This window comes from Falco punctatus (genome assembly GCF_963210335.1).
Source record: "Falco punctatus genome assembly, chromosome: 10".
Lineage (NCBI taxonomy): Eukaryota > Metazoa > Chordata > Aves > Falconiformes > Falconidae > Falco > Falco punctatus.
The window spans coordinates 2,399,701-2,415,227 of record NC_137590.1 but is presented as its reverse complement, the minus strand read 5'-3'; the positions used below and the strand labels follow the sequence as shown (position 1 = coordinate 2,415,227).

The window sequence follows — 15,527 nt, the reverse complement described above, 5'->3', positions numbered from 1 at the left end:
AGCCTCCAACCCTGGCATGCCCCGGAGTGGTTTAACTGTTCAAGTACGTCCTGTTGCTTTCTCTGAAAAACCCTCACTGAGGTTGTGGGGATTGGTATGATCCTCGCAAAGCTGCAGCAGAAATTTGGGCGTCTTTTTTTTTTTTTTTTGCCAGTTGCTGCTCCATCACAGCACGCACCTCCCCCTGCCTGGTTCGCAAGGGACAGTTCTGCAGGGTGGCTTCAGTGCTTCTCCTCTGGATGCTGTTATTTGAAATGTTTTTTTATAGCTTGTGGCCTTCTCTTCATCACATGTGTCTGTAAGGGATTCAGGTCTGGGCTTTTAAGGATAACCCAGTGGATCAGCTAAAACTATATTTATGATGATGTACTTTTCACCTCTAAAATTCTGCGTTTATACTGAGTTGGGGCCCCAGCTGCTCTTCAGACAGGGCTCTGGGTTGCACAATGGCAGTACAGGGTTGTCAACAATTTATTCTAATCCCTTGCTGAGTTCCCGGACTTCCAGTCCTTCAGTCCATTTCGACATGCTCGCTGCTCACAGGAGGCAGAGTTGCAGATGGGACCAGGTTGGAAAAAGCAGCTGTGTTTGCAAAACTCCCTGTGACTCCCCGCAGGTGCTGCGGGGCAGGGTGCTGTGGGTGCTCCTCGGGGTGAGGTGGAGGCACCTGAGCTGCAGTACCTGCTGGTGGGACCCCAGCTGTAATGAGCACTGGTGACACTTGTAAATGATGGGGCTGGGAGGGATCATTGGATGGTCTGGTGTCATTTTCTGCCTGGCGCAGGAGGCTGGGATCGGTAGTTCTTGCCGAGGGTTGTAAACTTTGAACTAAAGCCCATTTAATTCCTTGGGCTGAGCGTATCACAGCTTGGTCTGCTGCAAGTGGTGGCTTTGTGCAGCCTGTCCCCATGTCCCCCCAGGGTGCCTCAGACACGAGTGGAGGTGTGCCTGCTCTGCTGAGCCCTGATTCCGTTGGTGTTTGATGGCCCTGGACACGCAGCTTGCTGAGCAGAGGGGAGAAATGCTAGGGAGGGCACTGTCCGTGGTGTAAATCACACCCGAGGAGAGCTCCTGTGGATGCCTTGGCTAGGCACGTGGCTCTCACGGGCCGGGGGGCCGGGGGCTGCAGGGCACCCTAGCTCGGGGGAAGGTTGAGGAGAAGGCGCACACCTTGCCGGTGACTGGCTCCGTCACTAGGTGCCCTCCGTCATGGCATGGGGTTCTGCTCTGGCCATAGCCCCTGTTCTGGTTTGTGCCCAGTTACCCATCAGCAGCAGGCTCTTGGGTAGGATATGGATCCTGTTAAATATTAGACCACAGGGAGGTGCCCATCTGATGCTCAGTATCGCTTCTATCTCCCATTTGCAGTGCCCAATGGAATAAACCATTCCCCTCCGACGCTGAACGGGGCACCGTCCCCCCCCCAGAGGTTTAGCAACGGTCCTTCCTCCTCCTCCTCCTCCTCGCTGACAAACCAGCAGCTCCCTGCCACGTGTGGTGCCCGGCAGCTCAGCAAGCTGAAGCGGTTCCTCACCACCCTGCAGCAGTTTGGAAACGACATTTCGCCGGAGATCGGGGAGAAGGTCCGGACCCTTGTCCTGGCATTAGTGGTAAGTCCCACGTGCCGGCTCGGGCCACCTTGCTTTTCCCAGACGGCTTTGGCGCTGGGATCCTGGCAGCCAGCACGGCTCCACATTACACAATACTGTGTGTTTGTGTCTCTGCTAGCAGAGCTGTTGACTGAGCAAGACCCTGTAATGTCTGTGCTTTCTGGTAAACTTGCTGACTTCTTGGGTGGTTTTTTTTTTTTTTTTTTAATCTTTGGTGGATTTCAGAGGAGCCCGTAGTTTTGCACTAGGCAAGTGTTTTCTTGCTTGTGCAGATTCACGATTGCCTGACCCCAGCCACAGATTGGTTTAACTCTGATCTGCTTCCATACAAAAAAATGGCAGTTCCAGCCACCGCTTCGTTAGCACTGTCCTGACTTCAGTGTGCTCAAACTCAAGGCTGCTTTGCTCAGCAAGGCAGCCAGATGGAATGGAAAAAAGCAGGGTCCTGTTGCTAGCAGGGACTCGCTCGGGAAAGCTGGTAGTCCTTCTCTGCTCTTGAGTGTGTATAGGCTATCATGACACTCCAAAGATTTAATTTATTGATATGCAGTGATGTATTTAATGGGATTTTTTCCTCTTTATGGGCTGCTCCTGTATATCTTAAAACAAGCCCACTGGCACAGCGAAGTTAACTATTGCCAGGGTCTGTGGAGGATGGGAAGGCTGCTGTTGCAAAATAAGAGGCCTGGGCTTCTGGTGTGCTGCTGCTGCTTTGCGTGATTGCATATTTGCGTTACCAAAAGCAATGATTCTTCAGTCATATTCATGCCTGTGACAGTCTGAAGGTGTGGCCATGGGAAAGGGCTTGGTAAATAACTGTTAGGCATCTTCTGCATTCCCACACTCGGATTTGCAAGAGCTGGGGTTGTTGGCAGTGCACGCATGCCCTCATGCTCTTTGGCAGCTATGGGCAGCTGAAAACACTCTTCAAAAAACAAATGAATAGGTCTCGCTGTGGAATTGTATCTCATATGTGCAGGTATACAAACTGGTAGAAATGCTGTGAAAGGCCAGACCTTGGACTGCGATCCTGGAGCACAGCAGCATGCTGCCTGGCCAGCTGCAGTCCTGTGTGCTGCCCAACGTTGCTCCCCAGCTGATCTCTGCTCTTTGGTGTGTTTCTTGTGAGGCTCAGCATGCAGTGAAGGCAGTGAGACTGCAGCAGCCCGGAGTATTTCTGCTTCCAAGGTTGGCGTGGGCAGCAGAGCAAACCCAAGTCTCTCCGGGGCCTCCGGGGCTTTCACAGCGCTGGAGCACTGGATGCAAAATGCTGCTGCTGCTGAGGAAGGCAGGCACATATATATTTCCATGGGTGTAGGGAAGTGCCTTATCTTACCCTTTTGGAACGGAAATGATAAGCTGTCCGGGTTCCTCTGACTGTCATTCTCTCTCTAGTTTTTTTTAGCTGATTGTGCTAATTGCTGCAGGGACGAGCTTTGTGTGCAGGTTATCAAATGCTGCTTGTCCCAGGAGCACCCAGCCTGGACAGCCACAGGGGATGCAGGCTTGGGCCAGGGAGGACTGCGCTGGTGGGGTGAGCAGCAGGCTGGTGGAGGCTTCGTCGATAGCAGATAGGATAAACAAGATGAGCTGAAAGGGAGGAAGGAGGAGAGGAAGGTGTACAACTCTGAGCAGCTGAAATCGCTGCCTAGCTCCCCGCAGCCTGCCCCAGGCCACCTGGCCAGCGTGCAGGAGATGCCAGCTGGGTCCCACTGCCTCCCAGAGCCAGTCTCTGCCTTCTGGCCCCAGAGCTGGGAGGATGCTGGGCCAGGCAGCGCCCGGCTGTGCACAGCGTTCGCCCCTTGCTTAGTGCAGCATTTCTACTCCGCTGGCCTCAAGTCTTTTTGGCTGCGTTAGGCAGGATCTGATGAAAACATTGTCAGTCCTGTAGTGGCAGATGCAGTCGCTCTTCCAGTTCTGTTCATTTGGAGCCGTTTCCCATGTGTCTAAAAATAAGAACAAATTGTCATTACATTTCTTAATTTCTTTTCTCAGAACTCAACGGTGACAATCGAGGAATTTCACTGCAAGCTGCAAGAGGCAACAAACTTCCCCCTCCGGCCATTTGTGATCCCCTTTCTGAAGGTGACAGGGAGCTGGTGGGGTTTGCCGACACTCCGTGTGCCGGTCTGTGCCGCTTGGCAGCGTGTCGTTGCTGGGAAAGCTCTTGTTTCAATCACCACAGCAAATTTGTTGAAGTCCAAGACAGACTGCACAGACCGTAGCGGTGGCCTTGTGGGATTGGCTTGCAGAAAACTTAACGTTCTAATAAGTGCCACATATGTCTTCTTGGGTGTAAGGGATAAAGGACCCAAACCAAGCTCCATTCGGCAGCTTCTGATCCTGTAATCTTATTTGCAAATGTTCAGATCTAGACTATTTGAAGTGTTGGCATCTGGAGCATGTCTGGAGTGGTTGGATGCTGGAGGCGCAGGGTGCTTCCCATGGTACTTAGGTTCTGGGTGCGTTGACATCAGGCCACCCTCAGCTCTTGAGAAAATAAGGTAAATCTGACAGTGCGGACACCAGGAGCTGGAGGATCCTGAGCAGGGGGCCAGGCTCTAGGTGTTACTGCTCCGAGGTATTATGCATGCAGAGCAAACCTTCTACAACCGGCTGGAAACCAGCCCCACGCTTGTTTTCCAGGCCAACCTCCCGCTGCTGCAGAGGGAGCTGCTGCACTGCGCCCGGGCTGCCAAGCAGACGCCCTCCCAGTACCTGGCGCAGCACGAGCACATCCTGCTGAACACCAACACCACATCCCCCGCTGACTCCTCCGAGCTGCTGATTGAGGTGAACGGGAATGGGAAGAGGCACAGTCCGGACAGGTAAAACCAGCTTTCGTCACTCTGCCAAGTTCTTGAAGTTGTGACTTGTGTTTCAGCATCTGGGGCTAAACTGTAGGGTCTTGTCGCTCCCAACTACTATTCTGGCTGTTAATAAGACACCGATGGTTGCTCGTCCTGCGCTGCCAGCTCAGGCTGGGTCCCTCCTTCAGGCAGGTTCTGTCCTGGAGGGACTTGTTGGGTTGCACTGAAAAGCCTGGGCTGGAGAGCTGAATGGTTCTCCGCCTCCCCGGGTGGCAAGCGGAGGCACCGCCAGGGCTGGGAAGGATGCGGTTCATTTTCACTAGTTTTTATTCAAAGTTATTTGTTGTTACGTAATTATGTGGAGCATGCCTCAAGTTTTATAAAAACTGTGAAATTTTATTTGGTCATGCTCAGAAAGATGAATCACAACACTTGAGCATCTTGAACTTTTTCTTTGACGGGGTCATTTTGTGGATTTGTTCACAAGTCGAGCACGTTTAGTTTAGCTCCCTGCCTTTATCCCCCAGTAAAATCATCACTGCCCAAACTCTGCTGATTTGGAATCTGCATCTTTCCCTTTCCAAGTACGTTTATGCAGTGCTAACGATTACCTCTCTCTGCCGATGCGGTTGCAGAAGGGAGGACAGCAGCTTTGAGAGGGAGCCGCTGCCAACAGAGCCTCCAGCCAAGAGGGTGTGCACCATCAGCCCTGCGCCCCGGCACAGCCCTGCCCTGACCATCCCCCTGATGAACCCCGGGGGGCAGTTCCACCCCACGCCGCCACCCCTCCAGCACTACACCTTGGAAGATATTGCCACGTCCCACCTCTACAGGGACCCCAGCAAGATGTTGGAGCACAGAGAGATTCGGGACAGACATAGTGGTCTTGGTGAGAAAGCCTGGAGGGCTCTTAGTTGTAGGAGCTGTGGGGTCCAGTGGTTGAGCTTTGGCATCGGTACCTGCGTGGCCACTCGCGCCCAAAGCTGTGTAATGCTGGGCACATCCTCAGCGGCGTTTTTGCAGGGAATTCAGAGGAAACAAAAATGGGAAGATTGAGAGTTCGTATTTCCCTGTGTATGTGTAAAGGCTGGAGCCACTGAGGATGAGGAGGAAGGACCTTGAGCGTAGCCAGCCCAGCAGGCAAGGACGGAGAGCGGGGGAATAGAGTGTGACTTCTCTGAGATCACTAAAGCAGGGGAGCAAAGCCTGACCCTCTGCCCTGTTTCTCCCCAGGGGTGTGTAGGAGGTGCATGCTCGGTTTCCAGCAGGGCAGCCTGAATCACAAGCTCTGAGCTCCTGTGGGCTTATAAGGGAGCCAGCTCCCCAGGCAGGTCAGATCCAGACCTGTGGGTGGGTTGTAGCACTTCCAAGACAGTGACACAGCCAAGGATAAAAACACTGGCTTGGAATTGCTCCTGTACAGTCACCTCCTCGAGATGTGTTTTAAAATCCCAGCTATATGTGACTGGATTGACAGCTTTTTGTTACCGCTTTGGGGCCACCTTCCCTCCCCGGCACTGACAGCACTCACTCCATCGAATCACGCTTCTGGCTGTGGTTTGTTGCAGGTTTGAATGGGGGATACCAGGACGAGCTGGTGGACCACCGCTTAACGGAGAGGGAGTGGGCTGACGAGTGGAAGCATCTTGATCATGTAAGGAACGGCAGAAGGTGTGGGAAGCTCTGGGACGCAGCAACCCAGTGTTCCACCTGGCCCAATTTGTGATTCTTGTGGTGGTGTTACCCTCTCCAGGCTTTCATAGTGGCCTGTAGAGGAGCAACCCACCATAAGAAGGTGGATGACGGGGAGGGCAGATAGGAGTAGTAGCACTTTCCTGGCAGGTTTTCTCTGACCATGGTCAGTGGAAACCAAAATCACTCTGGACAAAGAGGCTGGGGCTGGGGAGCTTCCCTGCGGAGCGCGGCCGCGTGCTGCCCTGGCTGGCTGAGCAGCCAAAGCCAGCCTTGTCCCCACCCAGGTCTTTTCTGCCGCAGCCCTGGCAAGCACTGACAAGTGTGCAGGCAGGCTCTGTGCAGTAAGAATACAGAGCTTACAAAATAAGTAAACCCATCCTTTTTTTTTTTTTTTTAAGACTTTTTCCTGAGGTGCTGGCCTTTTATGGGCCTCAGCTAGGCACCAGCAGCCAGACTTGGTACTTCTGGCAGGCTTTCTGCAGTCAGCCTTTCTCCTCTGAGCAAGGCTGCTCATCCAAGCACTTCACTGGAGCATTTCCCCCAAAGAGATGGGATTGAAGTTCAGCTTCGATCATAAATGCAGAGAGACCTCATGCCTGCTTATGCTTTAAAGCTGATGGAGGGGTTTTTTTGGAGGAGGAGTGGCAGAGTAGAGGCCCCGTAGATGAACATTTGTGAGTTGGGATGTGGCTGCGGAGGGCTGGCACCAGGATCACAGCCAGCCCTTGCGTGGACACCCTGTTTCCAAAGGGAAGTGGTGGAGTTTTCCCCTCCACCTTTAGGAGCGTGGCCTGAAGGTGTTTAGCCACCTGCTGTGGTGACCAAGGCTTTACGGTGCAGGTGTGACCACCTCCTTCCCTCCTAGTGCTGCGTCCCTGCCCAGTATCGCTGCTGTGTGTGCAGGGACGGGACCAGTCTTACCCACCTGTTGGACTCCTGCATCGTCCAAAATACCGCTCTCAGAGCCGGTTCCTGTGAAACAACCTCATGGTTCACCTTCCTGGGACGGTGCCTCCAACAAGAAATTCAGGAGATGACCTCGTGAGCAAGACTGAAACCTTGTTGCTCCCTGCAGGCACTGAACTGCATCATGGAGATGGTGGAGAAGACGCGGCGCTCGATGGCCGTGCTGCGGCGCTGTCAGGAGGCCGATCGGGAAGAGCTCAACTACTGGAAGAGGCGATGCAGCGAGACGGCCGAGCCGCGCAAGGCGGGCAGCGAGCTCATCTCCCGGCAGCACAGCCCCAGCAGCTCCGACTCCATCGGCAGCGGTAAGCGAGGGGTGGGTGTGCTGTGCCAGGACCTTTTTAAGTAGGTGTCTAATTATGGCAAAGCTATATTAGGCGTAAAGTGATGATAATGTATTCAAATTATAATATAAATTAAATACTTAAGCAATGCGTAACTGTTCTCAAAGCTTTGAAGAGATTCAAGTCATGGGAGGGTGGAAGCTCCTGGGTGAGCTCCGAGAAGCAGCGTTTGCTGACCTCCGAAGGCAGCTTCTGCTGGTGCCGGGAAAAGAGCATCTTCCTTGTCACTGAGCCAGGCTTGCTGACCACACCGAGCCGAGCTCACCCAAAGCTGAGAAACCCCGGGGTGAAAAGGCAGGAGATGTGGTTGGTTCCACCCCTCTTCCCCTTCCAGTCTGTCTTGCCTACAGGAGGATTTTAAATGTCAAGGTCTACTAATTCTAAAAATACCAAAGACTGCTGTAAGTGTGAGACCTACTACCTGAGTTGTTAATTCTGGTTTTGTGTCATGAGTCAACTTACTTTATTAAAGCTGAGTATTTTTCCCCTCCAGTATGTAAGGATTTGACCCTATACAAAACAACCCAAATCTAGAATGCTGATTTTATTCATTCGGATATAATTCTAATTTCCGTCCAGATAGGCTGAAATAAAATCCTAATCATGTGATAATAAAAATTATGTTTTCTAACAACAAGAATAAGTGCCAAACTAAAAATCTCAGTTTGGTATATATTCCACTTTCTTGTACACAAACTAAAATGTGAACCCTCCTGCAAGGGAGCCAAGTGCCCGTGGCTGCAGCCGTCCCTGCAGAGCAGCGTGCCACGATCCCGCGCGGCAGCTGGGGGTGTGATGACCTGAGGAGCCCAGCCAGCCTTTAGCCCTTCTGTATTTAAATATAGCATGACTAATACCCTTACAGCCTCATGTTGTTAAAGGTGACACAATTTAAAGTTGGGGTTTTTTTTAGAAATGGGAAATGTTGTTGATGTTTTCTCCCCCCGTGGGACGTAGGGCTAATTTTCAGGCTCCATCGCTGTTGCGAGGAAGTGCAGTTAAGTGTCAAGAAGCAACCCCGGGTGTACCACAGGGTTAAACAACTTCACTGCCTTCGTAGGGTGCTTTTGGTCTCCCACCAGCCTCTGACCCAAATCACTTTTTATTTTGACCCTTCAGAAAGTTACACTGAGAACTTAAAAAAAAACGGGATGAAGATAGAACACAGGATGAGGCTTCTGAAAAGATTCCCTGTGTGACTGCAGTCTGTGCTTCAGTCCTGGCCTGACTGTCCCATCTGTCACGTAGGCTCTTTGCGGGCTGGTGAGGGCTGGGGAATGTATGCGTCTCTGCCGTAAGAGGTCTTGCAGGCAGTTTGTCCATCAATTCAAGCCTTTGAATTGCCCCTGGGAGTGCAAAAGTGCTGCGTTTAATGTAAACTGCTGGTCGTATAGATTGGTGCTCAGAGTCTCTGGACACTGCAGATGTTTGATGGCATGTGTTTATAAGCATTGCTGGTTGCTACAGAGTACCAGGAGATGGAAATTGGTTATACGGTGTCATAAATTATGCAGGGCACTAATTAAACGTTGTAATTTATCATCGGAGTGTTTGATGAATGGCTTTAACTGTAGGAATCCTCTGCTCTGAGTTTTTAGCTGGTTAATTCTACCCTGTCCCATGATGTACTGAGGTACCGCCGGGTGCTTAAGCAGCAGCTGGGTGAGACAAGGCTTTGCCAGCTTTTCCCTGTGTCCTTTATTCCAACAGATTCATTGCGGGAGTTCAGCAGCAGGTCGGGAACAGGCTACGTCACCGAAGAGATATGGAAAAAAGCTGGTAAGTGTTTGCTAGTAACCTCGGCGAGGGATTCTGCTGGTTTGGTTGAGGTAAACACAGATGCTGCAGATTTGGCTCTGCAGAAACAGAAGCCCAGCTGCAGGAACACCCCAGGATGTGCACATCTGGCTGCGAACCCCCCAGCCTGGGTCTCCCAAAGGGCTCTGCCCCTCCTGCACCATGCCAGTGGGGATCCCGTGGGGCTGCCTGGCCTGGCCGCTCCCAGGAGCATTCGCTGATGCGGTGACCCGCAGGCGTGCCAGCTGCAGGGGACGTGGGGCTGCGCCTGGGCGCCTCGAGGGGGCTGGCCCCGCTCCCCGGGTGGGTGGGTGAAGCTGCCTTTTTCTTCCAGAAGAAGCCGTGAACGAGGTGAAGCGCCAGGCGATGTCGGAGGTGCAGAAAGCAGTGGCGGAGGCAGAGCAGAAGGCGTTTGAGATGATTGCCTCTGAGAGGGCTCGGATGGAGCAGACTATAGCGGACGCCAAGCGCCAGGCCACTGAGGATGCTTTCTTAGTGATAAACGAACAGGAGGAGTCTACAGAGGTAAGGTGCCAGGGCCACCCTACATGGGGTCTTTCAGAGACTCACAAAGTCTCCAGGCCCTGCCCAGCTGTGACCCGGAGCCTGCAGGTCCCCCATCCCTTTACCTTTTGGAAGTCTCTTTCCAATCAATAGCTAAAGGGATGCACAAAAAGAACCATTTTGATTTTGCTGGCAGGGGAATTGGCCTAAATGGCATCTGCGGCACCTGCGTGTGCACAACAGCCACGTGAAGGCCCTGCTGGGCACCATGAGCTGGACCCAGTGTAATGACCAGGGATTTCTTGGGATTGAGGGAGGTGTGGAAGCAAAGGGAAAGAGAATACCAGTAGGCTGAGCTCTCCGTTTAGCTCAGAAATCTGCTGTTGCCGGGTACTTGATCTGTGCAAAACAGGAGGCGCTGTTTGTGGGCTTTAAAATAGCGCAGGGTAGAAGCCAGGCTGCAGGTAAAGCTACGTGTACCTGACGGTCTGTGCTGCGCCCTGTGTCAGTGCAGACCAGCCTGGTGCACATACATTGTCTGGGATGTTGTTGTTTCACTGGCTCCTGAAACACGGGCTGGGGCAGTGTGTGGCCACCTCATCTCCAGAAACAGGCTCCCCGCGTCCCCTGCTGCACTGCTCCCATTCCTACAGGGATAGGTGGGAAGCGTCAGTGCGGGGTGGCTGTCCCTGTGTTACAGAAAATCTCGTAAAGCCTAACAAGACTTTTTTCACTTTGGCAAAGAAGGGATGACTCTTAGTTTGTCATAGCTGCTGGATGGGTGTCTTTTAGAGAATTTATTTCTACTCCTCAGTTATTAATTACCTGCACTGTTGCTTAACTGGAAGCTCTTTTGTTAAGCTTCGGAGATCTCAGCTGTACGGGGCAAGGAGAATTTCATGTCTGATCCCTGCGCTGCCATGTCCCGTCCATGTGTGGTTTGCTTGTTTCAATTTCTTTGCGCAAATGCAAGAGCAGAGGCTTTGTTTCCGCCGAGCAAAAATCTGATGGGAATGTGGAGTTCATGTCCGCTGGGACCGTGTGGGCAGCCAGTCCATTTCCCTCTGCTGCGGGGTTTCAGTCCACCCTGCTGACGGGGGCTCGGGAATCTCTGGTGCCAGGGTCCCCGTGCACAGCAGGAGCTGTGTAAACACCAGGTGCTCTTACAGAAAGGTGTGTCGATGCTCTGATCTTTCCCAATTAAATCACTGAAGGTTGAATGCAACAGTTGGTAAACATGTGATGGGAGTGGGTGGAACTGCTCAGGAAGCCATGGAAGAGATGAGACAAGCAATGATTTTTCCGTAGGGGAATACCAGAGGAGTGTCCTTCTCCTCCAGCCATCCCGGGGAGCAGTGCAGGACCTCGGGAGCAGCTGAGCATCCCCCCACCAGCACGTTCCCATTCAAGCCCCAGAGCCTTTCTCTAAAGGCCATGTTGAAAAGCTGTCATGTGTTCTGGCATGCTGTGTAACCTTTGAAATACAGTTTAAAAACACCGCTCAAAGTGTAAACAGCTGTAAAACAGTCACCCGGTTTTCCAAGAGTTACCGCAAGCTTCGCTAGGAGGTTTTTTTGGTCACGAGTCCTGCTTCTGGAAGGCTGAGGAGCCTTGGGGGGATGATGCACTGGTTCTGGAGCGTCTCCGCTCCTGGCCAGCTCGCTTTGGCACTTTGCTGCCAGCCTGTAAATCATCACCAGGAGCTGGTGGCTCTGGTGCAGAGCCTGGGAGGGGGGATTCTCCTGCCCATCCCTGCAACAGAGCTGTCCTGATACAGCCCAGCATCTCCCACCACCCCGCCTTGCTATTTCGTCAGCTTTTTGCTTGTGGTGGCAGGAGCGGTGGCCAGCCCCAGGTGCCCCTTCGGGCAGGACTAGAGGCAGGCAGGCTCCGGCGGAGGCTGCTTTTCCACAGCTGAACCTGCCCTCCCCAGTACGGGGTTGCTAACATGCAAGTCCAGCTGCAGGAAAGCTAATCCGCCCGCTCCCCTCCTCGGAGCAGCTGCAGCCGCAGCTCCCGGCGCTGGCCCCTTGCCCCCGTGCTGGTGAGGAAGCGGTGGCACGCTGTAAGCCCACCAGCTGATGCCTCTCCCGGCGGCCAGAGGGGCTTTGCTCCACTTCCAGATTGAAGCTCAGGCTCTGGCAGTGCTTCCACCTGGCTGGGAAGCTTTCAAATGAGCTTTTTCTTTTCCAAATTAGCCTGCTCCAACCTCTTGTGCAGCTAGGCAGGGTGCAAAGCAAATGGTGCCTGTGCAGCACGCTGTAATCCCTGTGGAGAGCACTTGGCTGGGAGCAATACTAAAATAGAGCTGCTTAAAACAGGAAATAAAAAGACCGAATAGCAGCATCTGCAGCGTGATTTTTAGTCCTCGCCTGCTGTTTCCTCTATGCGTTTGGGTGGATCTAGGGGAGAGGATGTGACCGTGCAGTCTGGCAGGCAGTTTTGGGCAGAGCAAAGGAGTAGGAGTTTGTACCCTTGGCAAAGAGCTGTGAAAATAGCAGGAATTAACAGATCACTCATTTTAATATTACTAAATCTGGGCCAGAGGGGGGATGAACCCTCCCCTTCAGAGCTCTTGAGTCAGCACCGTCCTGCAGCTCTTGGAAACTAAACCCGTTTTAAAATGCAGTGTCTTTGGTCTTGCAGAGTTGCTGGAACTGTGGTCGCAAAGCCAGCGAGACGTGCAGCGGCTGCAACATTGCCCGGTACTGCGGCTCCTTCTGCCAGCACAAGGACTGGGAGAGGCACCACCGAATCTGCGGGCAGGGCCTGCACGGCCAGAGCAAGCCGCTGGCTCTGCCCACGGGCCGGTCGGCAGCTGCTACCGTCAAGAGCCTCGACGGCGTGCCCAGCCCAGCCCTCGAGAAGACTTCGGCGACCACCTCCCGGTCCTCCACCCCAGCATCCGTGACAGCAATAGATACGAACGGACTCTAAAGGGGAAGTTTTGGTTCACTCCATTTGATCAGTTTCTCTGGTTTTGTTTTTTTTTTTTTTTTAAGCTGAAAAGAAAAAGCCCTGCAGCAACTTGTATTACTTGACACATTTGACACATTGCGTCACCTCCTCGGAGTGCCGACACTCAGGCTTTGCCATCTCATTCTGCCTTTTTCTCTCGTGGCTCGTGGAGAACTCAGGTGAGCCCTGCCCTCCGTGCCTGTCTCTGCTGCAGGGGGGTACCAGAGCATCATTCAGGACCTGGAGGACACTGGGCCACTCGCTCAGGGGGACCTGGACTCGGTGGAGAGGGCTGCCAGCACACGCAGGAGATGCTGAGCGTGTGGTGCCCGACCAGGGAGCCCTGTCTGCAGGCGTCAAACGTGCTCAAGCTCATTTCTTGAGGTGTCTGAGCCGCCGCCTCCTTCAGCCACCTTTCTTCTATAATATGCATCAGTTTTTTTTCCCTTGCTCCCAGACAGCGGTGTCCCAGATGGCCGTGCTGGCTGGCTGTTGCTGTGAACAGACCAGAGCTGATCTCCCAGCAGGAGCATCGTGTCCTCTACTGCAACGGCAGAAGCTGAGCCCACTGCTCTCCTCCTGCCTGCAGGTTGGCAGCTGATGATTGCAGGGACAGAGAGGATTTGTCTGCTCTAAACCAAATGTCAGAGCCAGGGAGGTACGGACAGTCGCTTCTGGATGGCCTGGCTTTAATCCTATTTTGTGATGGGACAGACAGTTGCGTGTTACCTTGGGTGGGACCTTTGCTGAGGGGAAGTGTTCAGAGCAAGTCTGGATGGGTTGTGGGCAGTTACTGCCCTTTCCACCCGGGTAGTGTTGTTTTTCTATGCAGGAAGTGTTGAGTTTGGGTTTTTTTCACTGCATGGAAGTTGTTGGTTTGAGAGTTACTGCCATTGTTTTTAACCACAGCGATCCTCACGATTGCGATGGGTTATTTATAGTCTGCTCTCTCAACATGCGTTGGCCAAACTATTAAAATGAATGGAGGACTTGCAGTCCTACATCGGTTCTTACCCCCAGCCCCAGGGAGCTCCTGCGGTGCTGCTCCAAGGCCAGCTGTGCTCCTCCCTGCAGGGATGCACAGGGATGCGCAGCCACCGCTGCCTCATCCAGCCTTCAGAGACTGTCCCAAGAATGCAGGCTTGGAGAGTGAGGGCCCACAGGGATGCCGTGGTCAGCCTGGGAAGAGCTATCGCTTGGAGAGTCCCTGCTGTGGCGTGGAAGGAGGGATCCAGGGCAGTGCAAACCCTGTGTCAGGGCACAGCAGGCTCATCTCGGGTGCTTCATGGAGGTCATCAGAGGCGCAGCCCATGGGAGCGATGGGCATGTGCTATCCGAGAGCTGCCCCGATTTCCCACGCTGCACGCAAATGGGCTCTAGAAAAACATCTATTCAGCAAAGCTGTGTTTCCACGACTGATTTTGTGTGATTGCTGGGCTGGAGCCCAATGAGGCGAGTAATTCCCAAATTATTTTTGATCACTTTTTCAATTGGAGGCGAATAATGGAGATATAATGAATCGTCATTGAGTTTGCAGTGGTGCTGCCGGCTGCCTGGGGATAAACCAGCAACCCCCTGAAGCACCGCCGTCCCCGAGGGGAAGCTGGAAGCGGCTGTCGTGGGCTAGGGCGGGCGATGCCCGAGTCTGCAAGGTTTTATTATGCAAAAAAGCCACAAAGTTGGCTGGTGTTCAAGATGGCTCTCGAGTGGCGGTTGGGAGCATCTCCCCTGTGTCCCCCAGGAGCCGGGGCTGCCGGCTGCAGCAGAGCCCTTTGCCACGGACATGGCTCCTGGGAGCACGAGGGTGCTGTGCCGCTGGGATTAGGGCAGCCCTGAATGGGGGTGGCACTCCAGCCACCCTGACCCGCAGCAGCCACAGGATGGTGTCCCCCAGCCTGGAGGTGTTCACCCCAGGAGAGACGGGGGGAGGCCCTGGGCTGCCCTGCCTGCTGCGCCCGTCGCCGAGCTCCTGGGAAGCTCCGGCTCTGTCCCTGCCACTTCGGCAAAGCTTAACAAGGTTTGTGGTGCCCACGCCGGCAGCATGGAGGAGGACACCCCACTCCTGTCCTGCCACACGGGGACAGCACGAATCCAGAGCAGCCTCAGGTAAATAATGGCTGGTTGTGATGCTGCATCTGACCTAACACTGTGGGTCAGCGGCGGCCGGCGGCCACGAGGGCTGGTGCAGAGTGAAGAGCAAGGCAGGGCTGGAAGAAATTGCTTGTAAATAGATTGTCTTCCATAATTCTCATGCAACTTTGATGGCAGTGTATTAAAATTAACCCCCATGTAAATGAATTAAATACTAACAGTCATGATTAGAATGATTGCTTTTTTTTTTTCTCACATGGAATGATAAATATGAAATTTGGACATGGGAAGACATTGGGTTGAGGTTTCTATTTTTTTTGACATTTAATTCTGTAATAGAAATTTGTTACTTCATTCCTGTGCATAACTTATTTAATGTACTGTATAAAGGAACCCAAACTGATACAGATGTATTTAGTTTGTTCTACTCAAAAGTAGTCAATAAAAAGACTATATTCATCATACAGCTTCCCCTCCTCCTCCGAGGTTCTGCAGTGCTCAGGCTGCTGTTGGGGCTCCTGCAGGATGCTGTCGTGCCGCGGCCTCAGCCAGGGGAGCTGCAGGGACAAAAACTGCCACCCCTGTGGTGGTGAAGCTGCTGGGGAACCCTGAGCAAAGACCGGGAGCAAACGCAGGCAGAGCTGCCATTCAGCCCCATACTGGGTAATTTTGGATTTCTTTGGGTTCATGTCTAAATATGTTTTTTCTAAGCTTTTTTTTTTTTTTTTTTTTTTAATTTGAGCACAGAACAG

The 15,527-nt window shown here is 53.0% G+C and overlaps 1 protein-coding gene across 4 annotated transcripts in view; it reads left to right on the top strand.

Moving 5' to 3' along the window:
• CBFA2T2 (CBFA2/RUNX1 partner transcriptional co-repressor 2) overlaps positions 1–15,239 on the top strand; it is a 66,615-nt gene extending 51,376 nt beyond the window's left edge. For 3 of the 4 annotated variants that reach the window (XM_080403770.1, XM_080403772.1, XM_080403771.1), the window contains exons 3-11: positions 1,369–1,610; positions 3,606–3,695; positions 4,257–4,438; positions 5,056–5,309; positions 5,989–6,074; positions 7,191–7,386; positions 9,136–9,204; positions 9,557–9,747; positions 12,373–15,239. In XM_080403770.1, the coding sequence (XP_080259896.1) occupies positions 1,369–1,610; positions 3,606–3,695; positions 4,257–4,438; positions 5,056–5,309; positions 5,989–6,074; positions 7,191–7,386; positions 9,136–9,204; positions 9,557–9,747; positions 12,373–12,663 (1,601 nt within the window). In that variant the 3' untranslated portion in view covers positions 12,664–15,239. The remainder of the gene's footprint in view (positions 1–1,368; positions 1,611–3,605; positions 3,696–4,256; positions 4,439–5,055; positions 5,310–5,988; positions 6,075–7,190; positions 7,387–9,135; positions 9,205–9,556; positions 9,748–12,372) is intronic. The other variant, XM_080403769.1, reaches the window with a different exon arrangement.
• The last annotated feature ends 288 nt before the right edge of the window (positions 15,240–15,527 follow it).